The following is a 16,049-nucleotide window of genomic DNA, read 5'->3' on the forward strand; positions in this document are numbered from 1 at the left end:
CAAATGCCATGTCACTGACAGATGCGCTTTAGCAGATCACTCCTTAAGCCTGGGGCACAATTTCGATTTCAACAACTCTATAACCCTAGCTACAGAACCGAACTGGTATAAACGTATCATCAAAGAAATGATTCATATCTTTAAGAACAAAAGGAACTCTGTTAACAAACGTACAGATATTGAACGTCTTAGCCACTTATACTCCAACATTCTCTAGTTTACATAATCTTGTTTTCAAATCTTGGCGCCCCTTACTCCGATTGGTCACCTGCCTTTGAATTCCATGACTTTCGAACATAGATCAAGATCACACGTGATCAACATAGATTTACGGATCGATTCCCGCTAACCTTCACTTCCGTCCGAAATGCTGTACTACTAACAACACCTAAGCATGTACTGGTCGTCATTTTTTGTGAGTAATCTTTTCAAATTTAACTGATCTTTTCCCCAATTCCAATTTCCACATTATTATTAAGCATTTTTTCTGACATATTTCATTTCTCATCAACCAATTTTTCCTCTTTTTAACCATTCTTTAAAATTTGACACTTAACCTAAAACTGTCACTCAGACAAGTTTCTTGCAACTGTTTAATTTTTCACGGATTTTGTACAACAACAAATATTCGTTTGAACATATTTCCATGCTCTCAATTCAGAACTGTTGTTTTGAAGCATCCTGTTTGTTAATTATTATAGAAATTATTCCTGAGGATGGTCGGCAGGGCCCGGCCGAAACGTCGATTTTTATTCTCACGTCTTTCAAAGTATTAAACTTTCTTCTTCCTGACCGGAATTTCGACAAACTTCATCTTCAGTTACTAATTAGCATTTAATTAATTAAATCGGGTTCCGTTCGATCAAAATAACGAACAAAGTTTAACGAGCATTTCTTGCGGTGATAAGTCTAAGACCCGGCCGTGTCAGGATTCATTTTTATACGTAAACTTCACCGCTCGATGAATAAATCAATCGTCATTCTCACCGATCAGTGATACAACAATTGCGATTTTACACTTTCCATCTTTTGATTTATAGATGTTAAAAATACAACATGCTGTAATCATAATAATTTCTAGTTTTTCTCTGATTCAGAGTTCTATTCTAATATGCGCGAAGAGAAACTATCCGAGTAAAAATAAAATAAATTGACCCTGAACTTGTTTTGCAATCCGGATTGTTTGAAAAGTAATTACTTCGGTAATAATACGCCGCAAAAGCGTGACGGAAGTAGTAATTAACTCCGGCGTGACGTTTCATCGTAAATTAATGTTGCGGGCTGCATATATTCGTTATATTTGCGCAGCAACACAAAATCAAACTACGGCCAGGAATTTTGCATTTACAGGGACTTTGGCCTGGCGCCGTCAATTTATATTTTACGCATCCACAAAGGTAGCGTTACACGAATTGTGTTTGATACACAAAGTTATACACGCAGTGATGCATTGATTACTGTCATCAAGGGGCGAGAAGCTCCGCTAATTAACCACCAGTGGCAGCGGAGAATTGCTGTGTTGATTCTGAGTTAATTCAAATAACTACAGCCTATGTAATTGAGGAAATTGTACACTTGGGGACCAACAATTTTTTTCTAATTTTTTTACAGGTTGGTTCTATCCGTCGAATGATTATTAAATTAGTAAATTGATAAATACCGCGGTGCTTACCTGACAAATCCAAAGAAAATGGATTAAAATCGTAAACAGGAGCTTTTCACTTTAAACCTGCAACTAAATTTACAGATACTTGAGTCGAATTTATAAACTCGAAGGTGAAGCGAAGCATTGTATTTTTTCTGGCTGGTGAATTATTTTCAAAATTGATTGCCCCTGCGGGTGGATTCGGTGAAAAAAAGTTTCACGTACAACCGAATGATCATAAATATATTATAAATGGACGAACCGCCGAGTAAAGGCCAACGCGCATTGCACCGCGGCGAACGGCGGCGAATTTTCATTCTCCACATGGTTTTTTATGCAAATGCGCGCATTGCACAGCGATAACCGGCAGCGAACCGCGCCGAACCGCTGCGACAATTTGTGCGCGTACTAAGGTAAAAGTCCCCATTATGAGACACTTTTCGAGGTAGGTCGAACATTCTCGGTAATATAAAATATATTTGAATGAAAAACACAATTATTATTGTGTTATCTGTTAATTTTATGATTATTTAGCCAATATTCCTTGTTAATAATAAATTTTAAGTTCAAAATTAATAAAAATAAGCTTTTTTAGGAGGCAACCTCTATGACCCTATTTATGAGACAGTTTAAAGACACATGTCCCCAGTGTCTCATGACACAGGTCCCTATTTTTGAGACACTTAAGAAATAAAAAAGATCGAATATATTTTATGTATTTATTAATTTGAGATCATTATAATTATAAAATAAGAAATTATTTCAGATTTTAAACAACAAATAATAGATTTTTCAGAAATTAAACGACTAATCAACACAAATTATATAAATAAATTTATTTTTCTTCTTTGATTTTTTTTTGTAATTCTTTAACTTGAGCCATTAGTTTTTTTTTTTCTTCTTGCAATTTTTTTTTATGTTTTTGTTTTTCTTCTTTCATTTTTTTCATTTTTTCCTTTTCCAATTGTTGCTGGTACCATTCATCGGAGGTTCCCACAGATGGTAGCTTTGACTTGCCTGATTTTTCAAGTTTAATTCTTTTTTTTTTTGGTAAATAATCCACCGGTAAAGTAAATATTTCCTTAAATGGTCTCTTCGGTGACTTATCTAAAAATAAGAGTTTCTCTTAATTTTGTCAATTATTTTCAAAAATAGTTCATAAGTAATTATTCTATGTTACCTTTATCAATAGCTGTTGATGTAGTCTCATCAATAGAATGATGTACGCCAGTTTTTTGAGAAACACCATTTAAATTTTCCTTCTCGAGTTCTAAGAAAACAATTACATTAATAATATAAATTTATTAAACATAAAAATAATAAGTATGATATTCACGTACCGACTTGATGATTTTCATTAATTACCGGATCTTTGAGATGAGTAATCGTGAGTTCTGTTGTAATCTCTCCATGCTGTACAGGTACAATCGAGTTGTCATAAACAACAGGAATTGCTAATTCAATAAAGTTGTGTTCATTTAAGTTTGAAAGAGTAGATTGTATTACATTGTCGTTATCAGTTGGTTGTTCTTCATTATTAACTTGACCAGATTTTAATATAAACTCTAAAATTTTTCCATCATCAGTAGTACTAGTTTCTTCAAAGTTAATCACACTAGAATCATTGTCGTTAATAATGATAGATTCCAATACTTTGTTATTATTTAACGAATTGATTGTTTCAACATTCAAATTAGGTAGTTCTTGATCAATCGTATAGAGAAAATCAGTAGAAGAATTAGTGTTTGAAACAATATCATTTGATAAATAAGGTTTATTAGTGTTTAAGTCGTTTTTTAAATTGTCTTGATTATGATGATCATTATAAATTTCAATACTCTTGATTACTGGGTTCTGTTTTGTAGTAACACCTATTTTTAAAAATGTGTAAGTATGTATTAAAAAAAAATATACTGAATTAATTAAACGAATTAACTGAAAAAAATGATTAATAGTATAAATTATAATAAATTAATGTAAAAAATTCTATTGTTTTAAAATTACATTTTGTATATAGCGCATTCTAAAAATCATAATGAGAAATAGTATATAAAAATTTATAAAAAAAATTGTATATAAAAAATTTCTAAAAAAATTTGAAGAAAAAATGGTAAATATGAATTGTAATTAGGTCAGTGATTGTAAATTAAAATGACGTAATTGTTATTTTAAATACCCGTGGAATAATTAGAAATTTTGAACCAGTAATCGAATAATGCTTTCTTCTCTAGATCTCCGCTCCATGATCCACACTTTGCAGCTTCTTTAAATTCAGAAAGCATATCTTTCGGTAAATTTTTTTCAAAACTTAACAAAAACTGTTGATTTTCTTCGTTTCTATCTGCACTATTGTTATCCAGCCGATCAACAGTTTTTTTGGATTTTTTATTCTTCTGTAAAATATCGTAGTCTACTGCATTAGAGTCAAATGGATAAAGTCCAGCTCCTTTGAATCCACTAACGACTACACTTTTTTCATTCTTCATACTGTCCAACGTGAACTTGAGTACTTGAGGAAAATCTTCTTTTTTAATTTGTCCAACACCATGTTCGTTTTTCCATTTCGGTACACATTTTTTCCATGTCTCTTTAAATGGATGGAAAAATGAAATATCCAATGGCTGCATAATATGGGTGGAATTGGGAGGTAACATTACCAATTCTATTTGTTTTTCTCTACAAAAAGTTACCAAGGGTAAATTTAGGTGTGAAGAATGATTATCCATGTACAAAATAACTGGAAATTCGGTTTTTTCTTCAAGTAACCAAGGATAAAACACGTTGGTAATATATTCATAGAAGGTCTCCGTTGTCATCCAGCCACTGTCCGATACTCCAAGACCCCATCCTGTTGGAGTATTTTCCACTATTTTCTTAGGTATACTTTTCTTATAAGAGTACATAAGCATTGGAGGAGCACGAGTTCCATCTGCTCTGTACGTGAATAAAACAGTCAATGATTCTTTGCCACCATCAACTATTTTGTAAACTGCACGAGATCCTTTTTCAGCTAACACGCTTTCGGCGTCAGGACACAGAAGTATACTACTTTCATCGCAGTTAAAGATTCTAGAGGCAGGAATATTCAATAAATTTTTACTTTCTAAATATTTCCCAGAATCCTTGAACCACTCTTGCAATTCTTCACGATTAACAGCTGCCCTACTAGTACTCAAATGTTGGGGTTTCCTAATGGATAACTCAGGATGGCGTTTTCGGAAACCTTCATACCAGTGACGACTGGGACGGTTATCCGTAAACGGAGTTTTGATTTCCATAGTTTGTACATATCTTTGTACACAATCCAATAGTTCAGTTTTAGTCACAGGAGCTCCCATTGATGCTCTGTACAGCACCCACTGAACAATATTATCCTCTTCATTCGGTGATAAAACTGTATCTGGACCTGTTTTATTTTTTGCTTTCTCAGGGCCAACATTTTTTTTTCTAGCCAGCGTGGCTACAGGTACTCCATAAGCAGCAGCTGCCCTTCGTATAGATAATCCTGTATCTTTTATTGCTTGTAGAGCTTTTTCAATATTTGATGGATCATATTTATTTCTTCTAAGTTTTGTTTTCATAGGTTTTTTATCCGAATTTGAGCACAACACTTTTGTTTTGTTTGATTTTGAGTGATTTTTTTTTATCCCCTTGGATCTCTGTTTACTTCCCATGACCTCAGATTATTATTTTAATTTGTCTGTTATTTACTGGTGGTATACAATCTGAAACATTTAACGAATTAATAAAATATACAGTTAAATATTATAAATTAAATTAAAATATTTAATTGAAAAAATAAAAAAATTTTCTCGTAAAGTCAATACTTAATTTCACAATTTTAGGTTAGGTTTATAAGTTTATGTTATTTAACTTAAAATACTTACTTATATGAAAATATTTAATAATGTACTAAAAGCCAATTCTCTATACAATACAAATGTTATATTTTAACAATTTGTTGAGAATAGAACGACACTCTATCTTCCAGCCAAATCGATGACGTGCTGACATCTATTGAAACCTATATACATTGCACGCCTCACGTGCTAGATACCTTTGTATTTTTGAATATCTCTTTACACTTGTCGTGACCGCTGACGCGTAAACACATAACATATATACCTTGTACTGTTTCACACTTCAATTACCTATAAATTAAACTATTCAGATTATTTTTTCAACTGTGCTTTTCACTTACGCATAACCCGGAAACCAACACAATTAATATCACTCATTAATAATATAAAACTTTATAAATATACGTTGTCTCATCTAATCGGGACAAACGAACACGCACATGTCCGTATTACTAGATACACTGACTAAAGTGTCTCATACACCGGTACGTTCAAGTTTGTAAGTGTAGGTATTATGAGACACTCAAATATAAAATATTATTATCATAAAAAAGCATAAATGCATATAGAAATGAAATCTAAGACTCATTAGCTTTCAATTAACATATAAATTATGTATATAAATATAACAAACAATTATTTTAACCCGACTGAAAAATTGCTTAGTCATTGCAGTTTAACTCTTTTTAGTCATCGTTTCAGGTGCAGATATCAAACCATGTACTATTATAATTTTTTTTTTATTATTATTGGGAAAGAATCAACAGTAAGACTTGTAAATTGCTTTCAAAATTGATGAAAAAATATACTTATTAAATTTTTTAAAAGTGTAATTCCGTATTATTTTTATAAATTAGTATACTTACGTTATGTATCATAAATAGGGACAATGTCTCATAATAGGGACTTTTACCTTACCTGGCGGCGATACGCGGCGAATTTTGATATTCTCACTATGTTTTCTTATGCAAATGCGCGCACTTTGCCGCAGCGAACAGCATCGAACCGAACGGCGGCGAACGAATGGCGGCCAACCTCTGTAGAAATCCATAATTTTCAAGTTTTTGGATTTCATGGATTTACATTTTTGTTCATCCGATTATTTTGTAAGTTCTATGCAGAAACCTTCCGAATATCTTTGTTATATGTATAACAAAATTGGTCTTAAAAAATATCAAGTGTTGATTTGTGTAAAATGCATCCGTGAAAAAAAAAAATGAGCCGTCACGGGACGCCTGGCAGATGTGAAACATCGACATTATTTTGTAAAATTAAAATTAATTATAATTAATAATCACTTTAAAAAAATTAAAATTAATTAAAATTAATAATCAATTAAAATATAATTAACTTACTGATGACTTGATAGTGTGTCATCGGGTGATTTTGCTTTTTTTGCAGGAGGCTGATCACTTTCACTCTCTAAATTATTACTGTCAGACATTTTATTATCAGAATAATTTGTTTTCAAGTAAAACACAGGTTATGTGTACTGTAGTAAACAAAAACAAAAACAAAACACTGTATACACTCCGGGAGTATACAATGCACAGTCGATTGCGCACGGCGACGCGTCGCCACACCGTACTACCATCATATAGCGTGGCGACGCGTCGCCACGGCTTGCGTCGCCACGCCAGAAATCTGTTTTACGTGCGGCTATAGATGTTTCACATCAAAAAAATTTTCACTGTCTTTTTTCTGACATCAGTTCTCACGTATCCTGAATTTTCCTTCATAACGCAGGTATTTGAATGATGTAGAATACATCAGTAATTTTCGAATAGTGTTTTGAATCGTTCACTTTACGAGGAAAAGGATTCCACTTCATAAGTTGTAAATTTGTCTAGATTGAATCTTAAATGATGTATGATATTTCACTGCAGGGTTGATATTTTCAGAAAAACACACTATTTAAGAGGATGCTGTAGTCAGTCTACCGACCGCGTAAAATTTCACTCATTTTGACTTTTATCGTAGCCTACGCACAGCTGATGCGAAAAAACTGCAGTTATCGTCATTTTACATGCAATGCCAAACACAAATATCTACAAAAAAACTTATTTCGTGTAACAATAACTCCTGGCGTTATTGTCACGTAAAACAAAAGAAAGTTTTTGGATATTTGTGCTTCGCATTGCATGTTGAAAGGTGCGAACTAGCTTTTGTGCGTTAGCGGTACGTGGGCTACAAAAACAGTTGAAATGCGTGAAATTTTACGCGGTCGGTAAAGACTGACTATAGCATCCTCTCGAAAATCTGTCCCTTTCAAAAGAGAAAGATCAAATAAGACGCATTTCATTGACATCGACGACTTGTGGTATAACATTTTTCTAATGAAACTTTCATTTTTTGAATTATTTAAGAAAAGCGCTTCTTATTTAAAAAAAATGATTCAAGAATCGTAAAAATAAAGCCAAAATTCCGAAAATATTCATTCACATTTTGAATAATGTTTCAGTTCAATAAGGCTATGAATTTTACGATGCCTTTATCAATTCGAAATTAAATAAATTATAAATACTGTAAAAATTAGATCATCTTTCCGTGGGTTCTTCCATTAGAATTTATGTGAAAAGTCACATAAAAAAAATATCACTAGTCTCATTTGGTATTTCTGTGACCTTCTTTAAAATAGGTGGACCCTTTCCTTAAAAACAAATCAGAGTCATTCAAAAAACGATAAAAATTTGTACTAATTGATCGATTTCAAGTAGAACTGTCGTTCTATTTTCGTCATTTCGCGTCGATCTGAGTTGAAAAAAACCTAAAACACAACTGGTGGATAGGGTCTTTTGCTTTTACCTTTGATATATACGTATGTATGTATAATTGTATATATTTTTTTGATAATTCAATTTTTTAATGACAAAAAGTCGTATCGATTTACATACGATCTTATGCTTTTCACTTTTTAAGTTGTCGATTTCAATTTATTTATGCGTTACTGTCATTTTTATAACCGATAGTGGAAAAAAGATATACGACGTCTTGCCACTAATCAGAAAAGCTCACCCACTCATTGTCAGATTTTTGGGCAAGTTTCTTATAGGATCAAATCTCTACAAGATTATTCAATTTTTTCATATTTTTGATGTGCTTGGTTTTCGAGCAATCAATTTTTGAAAATCGTCGCGGCGATCACTGGTTTTCCAATCGGGTACTGTTCCTCAACAACATGTCGCACACTGGCACAATACTGAGTCTAGTTCTGAATAGTCTTGAGGCTTGAGGAGAATAATATTTTCAGATTTTTTTGGAAATTTGAATTTTCCTCTTTTTGCGATAACATTCAGAATGTTGCATCACAAGAAACCACGGCTCTACATTTTTATAAACCTTTCACACGGAATTCCATATAAAAATTTAAAGGATTTTAAACCCGTGCGGAAGTTATGCCGGACTTTCATAATTTATGGCCATTTTGATCCCGGTGAAATTCTGATAAAATTTAACGATAAACAAACTTACCTGTTCGCGGTATAATATACTTCGTGTTATGTATCCAACGAATACTAATGTGTCATCAGCCTGCCATTGAATAGTGCTTTTTTTCCATGGTGCAGTGGCCCGAAAATATTTGTAAAAAGGGTACCTCGGGTTAAGATAGGTCAAATGCCCCCCGTCACGAATTTCTGAATTTGTATGATTTTATGGTTGGTTGGGACCAAAAACTAAGGTACGTATGATCTATACCTCGCGAACCCTTTTTCCACCCTCTAAGGGTCGAAAAATGTGGTGGTTTGGATTTTGTTTTTCTCAAACCGTAGAGGTGAAAAAGCTGAAAAAATTCATGGTAGTAGAGAACATTGGTACTTCCGTCTCAGAATTCCTTCAGACTCTTGATCCGCCTATAAGCTTTCTAAAAAAAATATTTCAACTTACAAAGTGGATTTTCATTCGACCAAAAAAGGGCTGCGGAAAATTTTATTCCACCATATCATTTGTATGGTTGAATACTACTTTCATGAATTTTCTTAGATTTTTAAACCCCGTGCGTCATGTCTAGAAATTCAAATTTGTGATTCATATGGACATTTTCATATCGAAACAGACTTTTAATGATTCTACATGGAAGGCTTCGTACAAAGAACATAGTTCATTACGCCACTAGGGACAGAAGTAAGCGATTTTGATGAGGGTGAAGTTTGCTGCCTGAGCGAAGCGAGTAATTAACTCTGTAAAAAATGAGATTTTTTTACATTTTACTCGAAATTCCCTGCATCGAGAGAGATTTATTTTTTGACATGATCAGAAAAAATACTTTTCGTCCCGCAAATTTACTTTTCTCCCGCAAGTTTACAAACAGTATGACGGAATCAAATGCCACTTTGTCCAGCTCCTCAGGTCAATAAAGTGGCCACGGTTCAGTCGAAAATAAAATCCTATATGCAACACGGGAGTAAAACCGATGATTCCCTCGGGCTTACTGCCCTCAGGAATAATCTGCGGCTTTACTCCCTTGTTGCATAATGTACTATTTCGCGATTTGGTTTTGTTGCGGCATTTTGTTACTAATTTTTGTTTCACAAATCTTTGCTTCTTTCAAATCGAATAAAACTTTTGAATTAATCTCCCGAACGAGATGAGACAAAATGCAGTCTTTTCGTCATTCAATGCCATAAAAATTCAACCCCCTGACTTTCTTTGAATCTTCAGGATTGCATTTTTGTCTCATCCCGTTTAGATAATTGCTTCAAAATTTACATTCGATTCGCAAAAAAGAAAAATTTGAAAAACAAACATTAGTAACAAACTGCCGCCACAAAACCAAGTTGCGAGGAAATTTTTTTTTTAAATGCTAAATCTTGTCTTCAAAATGTTTTCTTGCATAGAGAATTTTCATGATTTTTTTTGATAACATTAACATGTCAAAAATGAATTTAACAAGTAAAACGTATTTTCGAGGATTTAGCAAGAACCAAGCGTTTTTGATGTCTTTCCTTGGGCCGCTCTCACGGTTAAGCTATTGAAGATCGAAAAGTGCCACCACAAACTTTCTGACAGTAAATTTTATGCTCTACAAGATTGGACCCACACATTTTTGCTCTATCTCTAGCCGTTCTCCTGGCGTTTGCGGTAAAAGTGCACGTGGCGCGAAAAACTTGCATTTAATTTCCACATTTTCGTTTTATTTTGCAAAAACACGCTGGCGTAAAATCACAATAATTGAAATTCTTATTATGTACGTCGTTCCAAACAGTTTTCATATTTTTTCATGGACTTGCGATATAATGGAATGTGAGGCCATAAAAATCGCTCATTGACTGGGCTCTTGATATCTCGTGTCTAACGGTATAAGGTCGTGTGTGCCATTATACGACCTTTTACCATGCATAAAGGTAAAAGGCCGTATTTTTTTTTTTTTTGTATTCACGCGAAAAACATGAGATTATGTTCAGAAACGTTGAAATTGAAAAATTGATCAAATAACGGTAAAAGGTCGTAAGTACTGTCGGTTACGCCCTTTCATCCCTAACTTTCTGAAAAAGCACTACTCAACTAATGGTATAAGGGCACATGTGCTAACATACGCCTTTATATCATTATCATAAAAGAAAAATTCGAAATCGAAAATCAAATTTTTTTTTCTTCAATTTCGATCTATCTATGCATTTCAGAGGTTTTTGAAGCGTATGCAAATAAAAAAAAAGTGGCGTATACGCCCTTTATACCATTATCTTCAATTATTTTTTTTTCAAAATTAAAAGTTTTGAAAATTCATTCAAATTTCAATTTATTTATGAGCTTCAAGGGTTTTTATAGCGTTTGTAAGGAAAAAAATCAGATACGCCCTTGTAGGTACTATTATCTCTAAATTTTTTTATTATAATAAAATTATTTTTCAATACGTTCGAGTTTTAATTAATCTTTGCGTTTCGGATGTGTTTATAGCATTTGCAAAGAAAAAGTAATAATTGGCGGATACGCCCTTATTCCGTTAACAAATGTAATAAAACCAAAGTAAAGCTAGTGATAAAAGGGCATATCCGCCGACATACGACCTTTTACCTTTATTTATTTTTTCGTCTAATTTTAATGTATCTATGCGTTTTGAGTATTTTTATAGCGAATGGCGCAAAAAAAAAATATATATATACGCCCTTTAACCACCAAAATCGCATTTTTATCACATACGACCTTATACCGTTAGGCACGCGATATAGTAGCGGGGACTTTTTCATCGCCTACTCGAAGTGAGTGATTTAAGAACCGAAACTAAACAAGTGAATCTTCCGAACAATTGAGAATCAGTCAATTATGTTGGTCGGTAACCTTGGTAAGTATCGTAGTGCCGCGGCTTGGGCTCAATAGCGTGCATTGCGTCGCTTGCATACTTTCTGTTCGAAGAACTCTGTGTATAGAAATCTGCGTTGTGTATCATCCAGATACCTGCAATGGATGAAGAGACCTTGATCCTTCTTGTTGAAAAGTACAAACCATTGTACGATATGTGTGACGCGCGCTACTCGAACCACCAAATTAAAGAAAATTGCTGGAACGATATTTCAAGAGCAATGAAAGAATCAGGTAAGTTGTACGAAAATTGAGTTTATCATCTGATTTTTGTAAGTATGGGATTACATTTCACAGTCATTATAAGTATTATTTATTTCTAAGGAAATGCAGAATAGAATTTGATGGTCTATCGTATCTTTTTATCCAGTAAAACTATACATTTCACCTTCAATTCTGCATTGAAAATGTAGTTTCAAGTTATCACACTTGCGATCAGGGTTTTTTTTTTGTCAAAATTGCGAAAAAAGTAGGTTTCATTTTTTCATTTTCATTGCATTTTGACATCAAAATTTACACGACTTTGACGACTCTTGTGTAAAATTGCATTAAAAAAATTAAAATAAAAACTGATTGAAGATACAGCTGCCCGTGTGAAGCGTGTTTTTGATTGCAATAGTATGCGATGTACACGATGCTGGCAAACCGCCCTTCGGAATAAAAATTAAAGAGCACAATAAAAAAAAAGTTAAAGTAGCGATGCATTGATAGTTATAAAACTTAAATTAATAAAAAATTTACAAATTATGATGCTACCTAAAAATGTGCAGTTAAAATTTGAGGTAAATCCATCAGATACCTTTATTACGTCTTCACCGCAGGTTCTCAGATTCGAAAAGACGCTTTGCACCAATAGCAGTATGTCCTATAATTTGGATTTTTTTCCGAATAAAATTCCACATGCAAGTGAAGGCGAACGGTTCAGAAGTATAATTTCGTGGACAATGTTCGTTAGAGTATTATTGAAGGGAAAGAGCGAACAATTTAAAAATATTCAGTGACTGGAATTTTTTTCAAAAAAAGTTATGTACATTCAAGATTACGTTAAACATTTCTGATTCCACGTCGAACCATTTCGATTTGCCAATCGACTGAGCCTGCAGCAGAATTAAAGTAATCTTTGAACTTATCTCTGACCGCTATTGCCTCGGCAGTCGCATTCCCTCCGATGTTTCCCATAGGATTCAAAGTGTAAGCGCCAGAGTCATGTACACTTCGACGAATCGGAGGGTCATCGTTCATCAAAAAGTTGTGTAGGCAACACGTTGCTAATATAACACTATCCACGTGCTCTGGACTTAGTTTTATTCTTCGTTGGTAAATTCGAAATTTTTGAGTTAAAATTCCGAAAACATTCTCGGAAATTCTACGAGCACGTGAAAGTCTGTAATTAAATATTTTTTTTGATTCGTCATTCGCCAATTGTGAACTTGGGTATGGTCGCATGATATTTCTTTTGAGTGGGAAAGCCTCATCTCCAACGATCACGTGTGGCAATGGTACATCGTTTCCAGGCAGGGGTTTGTCTGGCGGCAGGCACAACGTTCCATTTTCCAGGGCTTCTCCAAATGCACTCTTCCCAAAAATTCGTCCATCGCTATTCTTTCCATATGCCCCAACGTCCACAGCAATGAAGCGGTAGTTTGCATCTACGAGTGCCATGAGCACTACACTAAATGTTTTTTTATAGTTGAAATACAACGAGCCGGTATTGCTAGGCGCTTCTATAGTGACGTGTTTCCCGTCCAGAGCCCCGATGCAATTTGGGAAGTTCCATCTGGTAAAGAACATATTCTCTATCGATTTCCACATTTCCGTCGTGGGTACCGGTAAAACTTGCGGAGAAAGCCTTCTCCAAATCACGTCACATGTCTCGTGAATAATTTTTCGGACCGTTGTGTCTCCCAAGCGGTAATCAAACGCTATACTCCTCATGGAATCTCCTGTTGCCAAAAATCTAGAATCAAACAATAACAGTCTACATGTTTATGCATCCTAGTCAGAGAGCAGAGCTCTGTTGAGACAACTGATAGTGAACTGACTGAGCCAAACATGATGATCAAATATGGCCAAACGAGTTTTTTTCCGATTGAACAAATTGCAATTGGTATAGAATAATCAGTTCAGTAACCTGTGCTGTCAAATAAAAAGCGATTCATTCGATCGAACTGAGGATAAAGCAGAAATAATTTTATTATTGAAATATAATTGGTAAAATCAATGAATCCTATGAATCCTTTCTCATTATTTATGTATTGGCAATTCTATGTGAAAGAAATCAATTAGTCAGCCGGATCTTCAATTCTATTTTATGCGTCGGTAGACAAAACGGAATAACATTTCTCGACAGGTAAAAGGTTTTTAAAATTGTTAAGATTTAATGGAGTAATTTGCAGTGCGGATTATTTGCATGTGAAGCAAAAAGAAAAGTCTCTGAAACATTCCTAGCGTCTTAATTTTCATCGCAGTAAATAAATTTTTTTTTCACATACACCTAGTATCGCGCATAGACTACAATATCCAGTACTGATTTTGAGATTCAACACCTTTCACGACAATTTTTTTTTACATTTCTAACCAACTTTTACTAGGGTTCCTCCTTATCATTAGGCTTTCGCTTTTTCGTCCCTTATGTATAAAAATGCTCCTTCTAAATATTTTTATGAACCCCTGCGTCCATACGAAGTTTTTCCGTTCACTATTCGCTAGCCTAAACCTATACGTCATAAATCTAAAGGTACTTAGTTCTCCGAACAGTCTTTCTCTCACTCTACCTGTAATGTTAGTCTCAAACTATCGTCGAAACTACAATCTTTTACAATGTTTTTCAGTGGAAGATTGCAAGGATACGTGGCGTAAGTTGCGTGATGCATATCGAAAGGCAATGAACGTACGAAAAACTAAAAGTGGACAAGCTGCAATTAAGATAAGGCCTTGGAAATATGAAAAACAGATGAGTTTTTTAGCTTCATGTATGGTGGACAGAAGAACACATTCAAATTTTGAAGAGCCGAATGGTTTATCTTCAGAGTCACGAACCACTACCCCAGAGGATAATTCCCCATCTTTGTCTATTGAGGACAATAATGACAATAATGCAGACGATAACGATGTGTTAAATCTTCTTAACGACCAAAGTAAGGATTTTTTTTACAGTAACTAAAAATCGAACCTATAATTTGAATCTCTTCCATTTTTTTGCTTTTTGCACGTGAAAATATCTGATGCAACAATAGTACATTTCTAAACGAGTATGGATAAGGTTTTTTGACGAGACGTAAGGTTTACGGCACGAGCCGAAGGCGAGTGCTGTAACACGCGAGTCAAACAACCTTATCGATACGAGTTTTGAGCATAATTTTTCATCACGAAAGCCAAGAAATCGCGACAAAGTTGCGATTTTGAGGTTAGAGTGCTGAAAAACTATTTTCTACCGTTTCGGATAAATGCGACAACCTGAATAATTCCCACCGTCTGGGTAGATTTCATATCTCATGAGGAACAATGACTTCGTTGAAAATAATGTTCGTCCTAGGCTTTATACATTTTCCGTCACACACACACAAAAAAAAAAAAACATTTGGACAAAAAGTTAACTTTGAAAACCATTTTTGATCATTGACATGTTTCGGAGAGGGAGAAACGTGTGGGCTCCCTGACTCTTCCACTGTCAGTGACACATATATGTGTAAAAAAAAGTAGTGCCGGTTTTGCTTCATGACGTATTGTACTCGTATGTGCATATTGAAAAATACATGTCCATACTATTATAATGTCATCTTGCACGAGCATTTCACGGTTTTGAGGGCACTAAATACAAATCTGAAATCATTTTTTGCAGAAAATGTTCCTTTTTGCTTGACAGCAAAGGGATTAAGAAAGTGTAGACCCCGCGACATGAGGTTGTTCGTGTAATTAAGTCACTTTGATAGAAAATTTTGATCTAATAACACCATAAAGTGCTTCATACCCAAAAGTAAGAATTATTCGGTTAATAAAATCAATCCAATTAATGTGTTTATCATAAATGATCAAGAAATTAATGAAGCTTGTTTGAAAGTTATGAAACTTTTGAAAATACTACATGTATTCAGATGGCGGTAAATCTTGATCAACGTTCAACAACAAAGTTCTGAATTTCACTCATTCGTAGTTGAGTTATTTTGAATTCATAAAACTTGAACAATGCGTTATTACTATTGAAAGGAATCAAAAGAATTTTTTATTTATTCTGGCATCATCTACAT

The 16,049-nt window shown here is 34.0% G+C and overlaps 2 protein-coding genes across 2 annotated transcripts; both read right to left on the minus strand.

The window, feature by feature from the left end:
• Positions 1–2,480: 2,480 nt before the first annotated feature.
• LOC138190577 (uncharacterized) lies at positions 2,481–5,319 on the minus strand. Its single transcript, XM_069134321.1, has 4 exons — positions 3,822–5,319; positions 2,986–3,348; positions 2,826–2,915; positions 2,481–2,752 (listed from the first exon to the last, which is right to left on the minus strand). Exons 1-4 carry the CDS (start codon positions 5,317–5,319, stop codon positions 2,481–2,483), a joined length of 2,223 nt encoding a protein of 740 aa, XP_068990422.1.
• A 7,527-nt stretch (positions 5,320–12,846) lies between these two features.
• LOC124214319 (uncharacterized) lies at positions 12,847–13,737 on the minus strand. Its single transcript, XM_046616572.1, has one exon. The coding sequence runs from the start codon at positions 13,735–13,737 to the stop codon at positions 12,847–12,849; it is 891 nt and encodes a 296-aa protein (XP_046472528.1).
• Positions 13,738–16,049: the final 2,312 nt, after the last annotated feature.

This window comes from Neodiprion pinetum, chromosome 3 (genome assembly GCF_021155775.2).
Source record: "Neodiprion pinetum isolate iyNeoPine1 chromosome 3, iyNeoPine1.2, whole genome shotgun sequence".
In the NCBI taxonomy this organism is placed as follows: domain Eukaryota; kingdom Metazoa; phylum Arthropoda; class Insecta; order Hymenoptera; family Diprionidae; genus Neodiprion; species Neodiprion pinetum.

Coding starts and splice junctions, on each gene's coding strand:
- LOC124214319 (XM_046616572.1), bottom strand. CDS start 13,737: ATGAGGAGTATAGCGTTTGATTACCGCTTGGGAGACACAACGGTCCGA.
- LOC138190577 (XM_069134321.1), bottom strand. CDS start 5,319: ATGGGAAGTAAACAGAGATCCAAGGGGATAAAAAAAAATCACTCAAAA. Junction 3,349..3,821: donor AATTTCTAATTATTCCACGG/GTATTTAAAATA, acceptor CGATTGATCAAG/AACTACCTAATTTGAATGTT. Junction 2,753..2,825: donor ATCAACAGCTATTGATAAAG/GTAACATAGAAT, acceptor TCTTATTTTTAG/ATAAGTCACCGAAGAGACCA.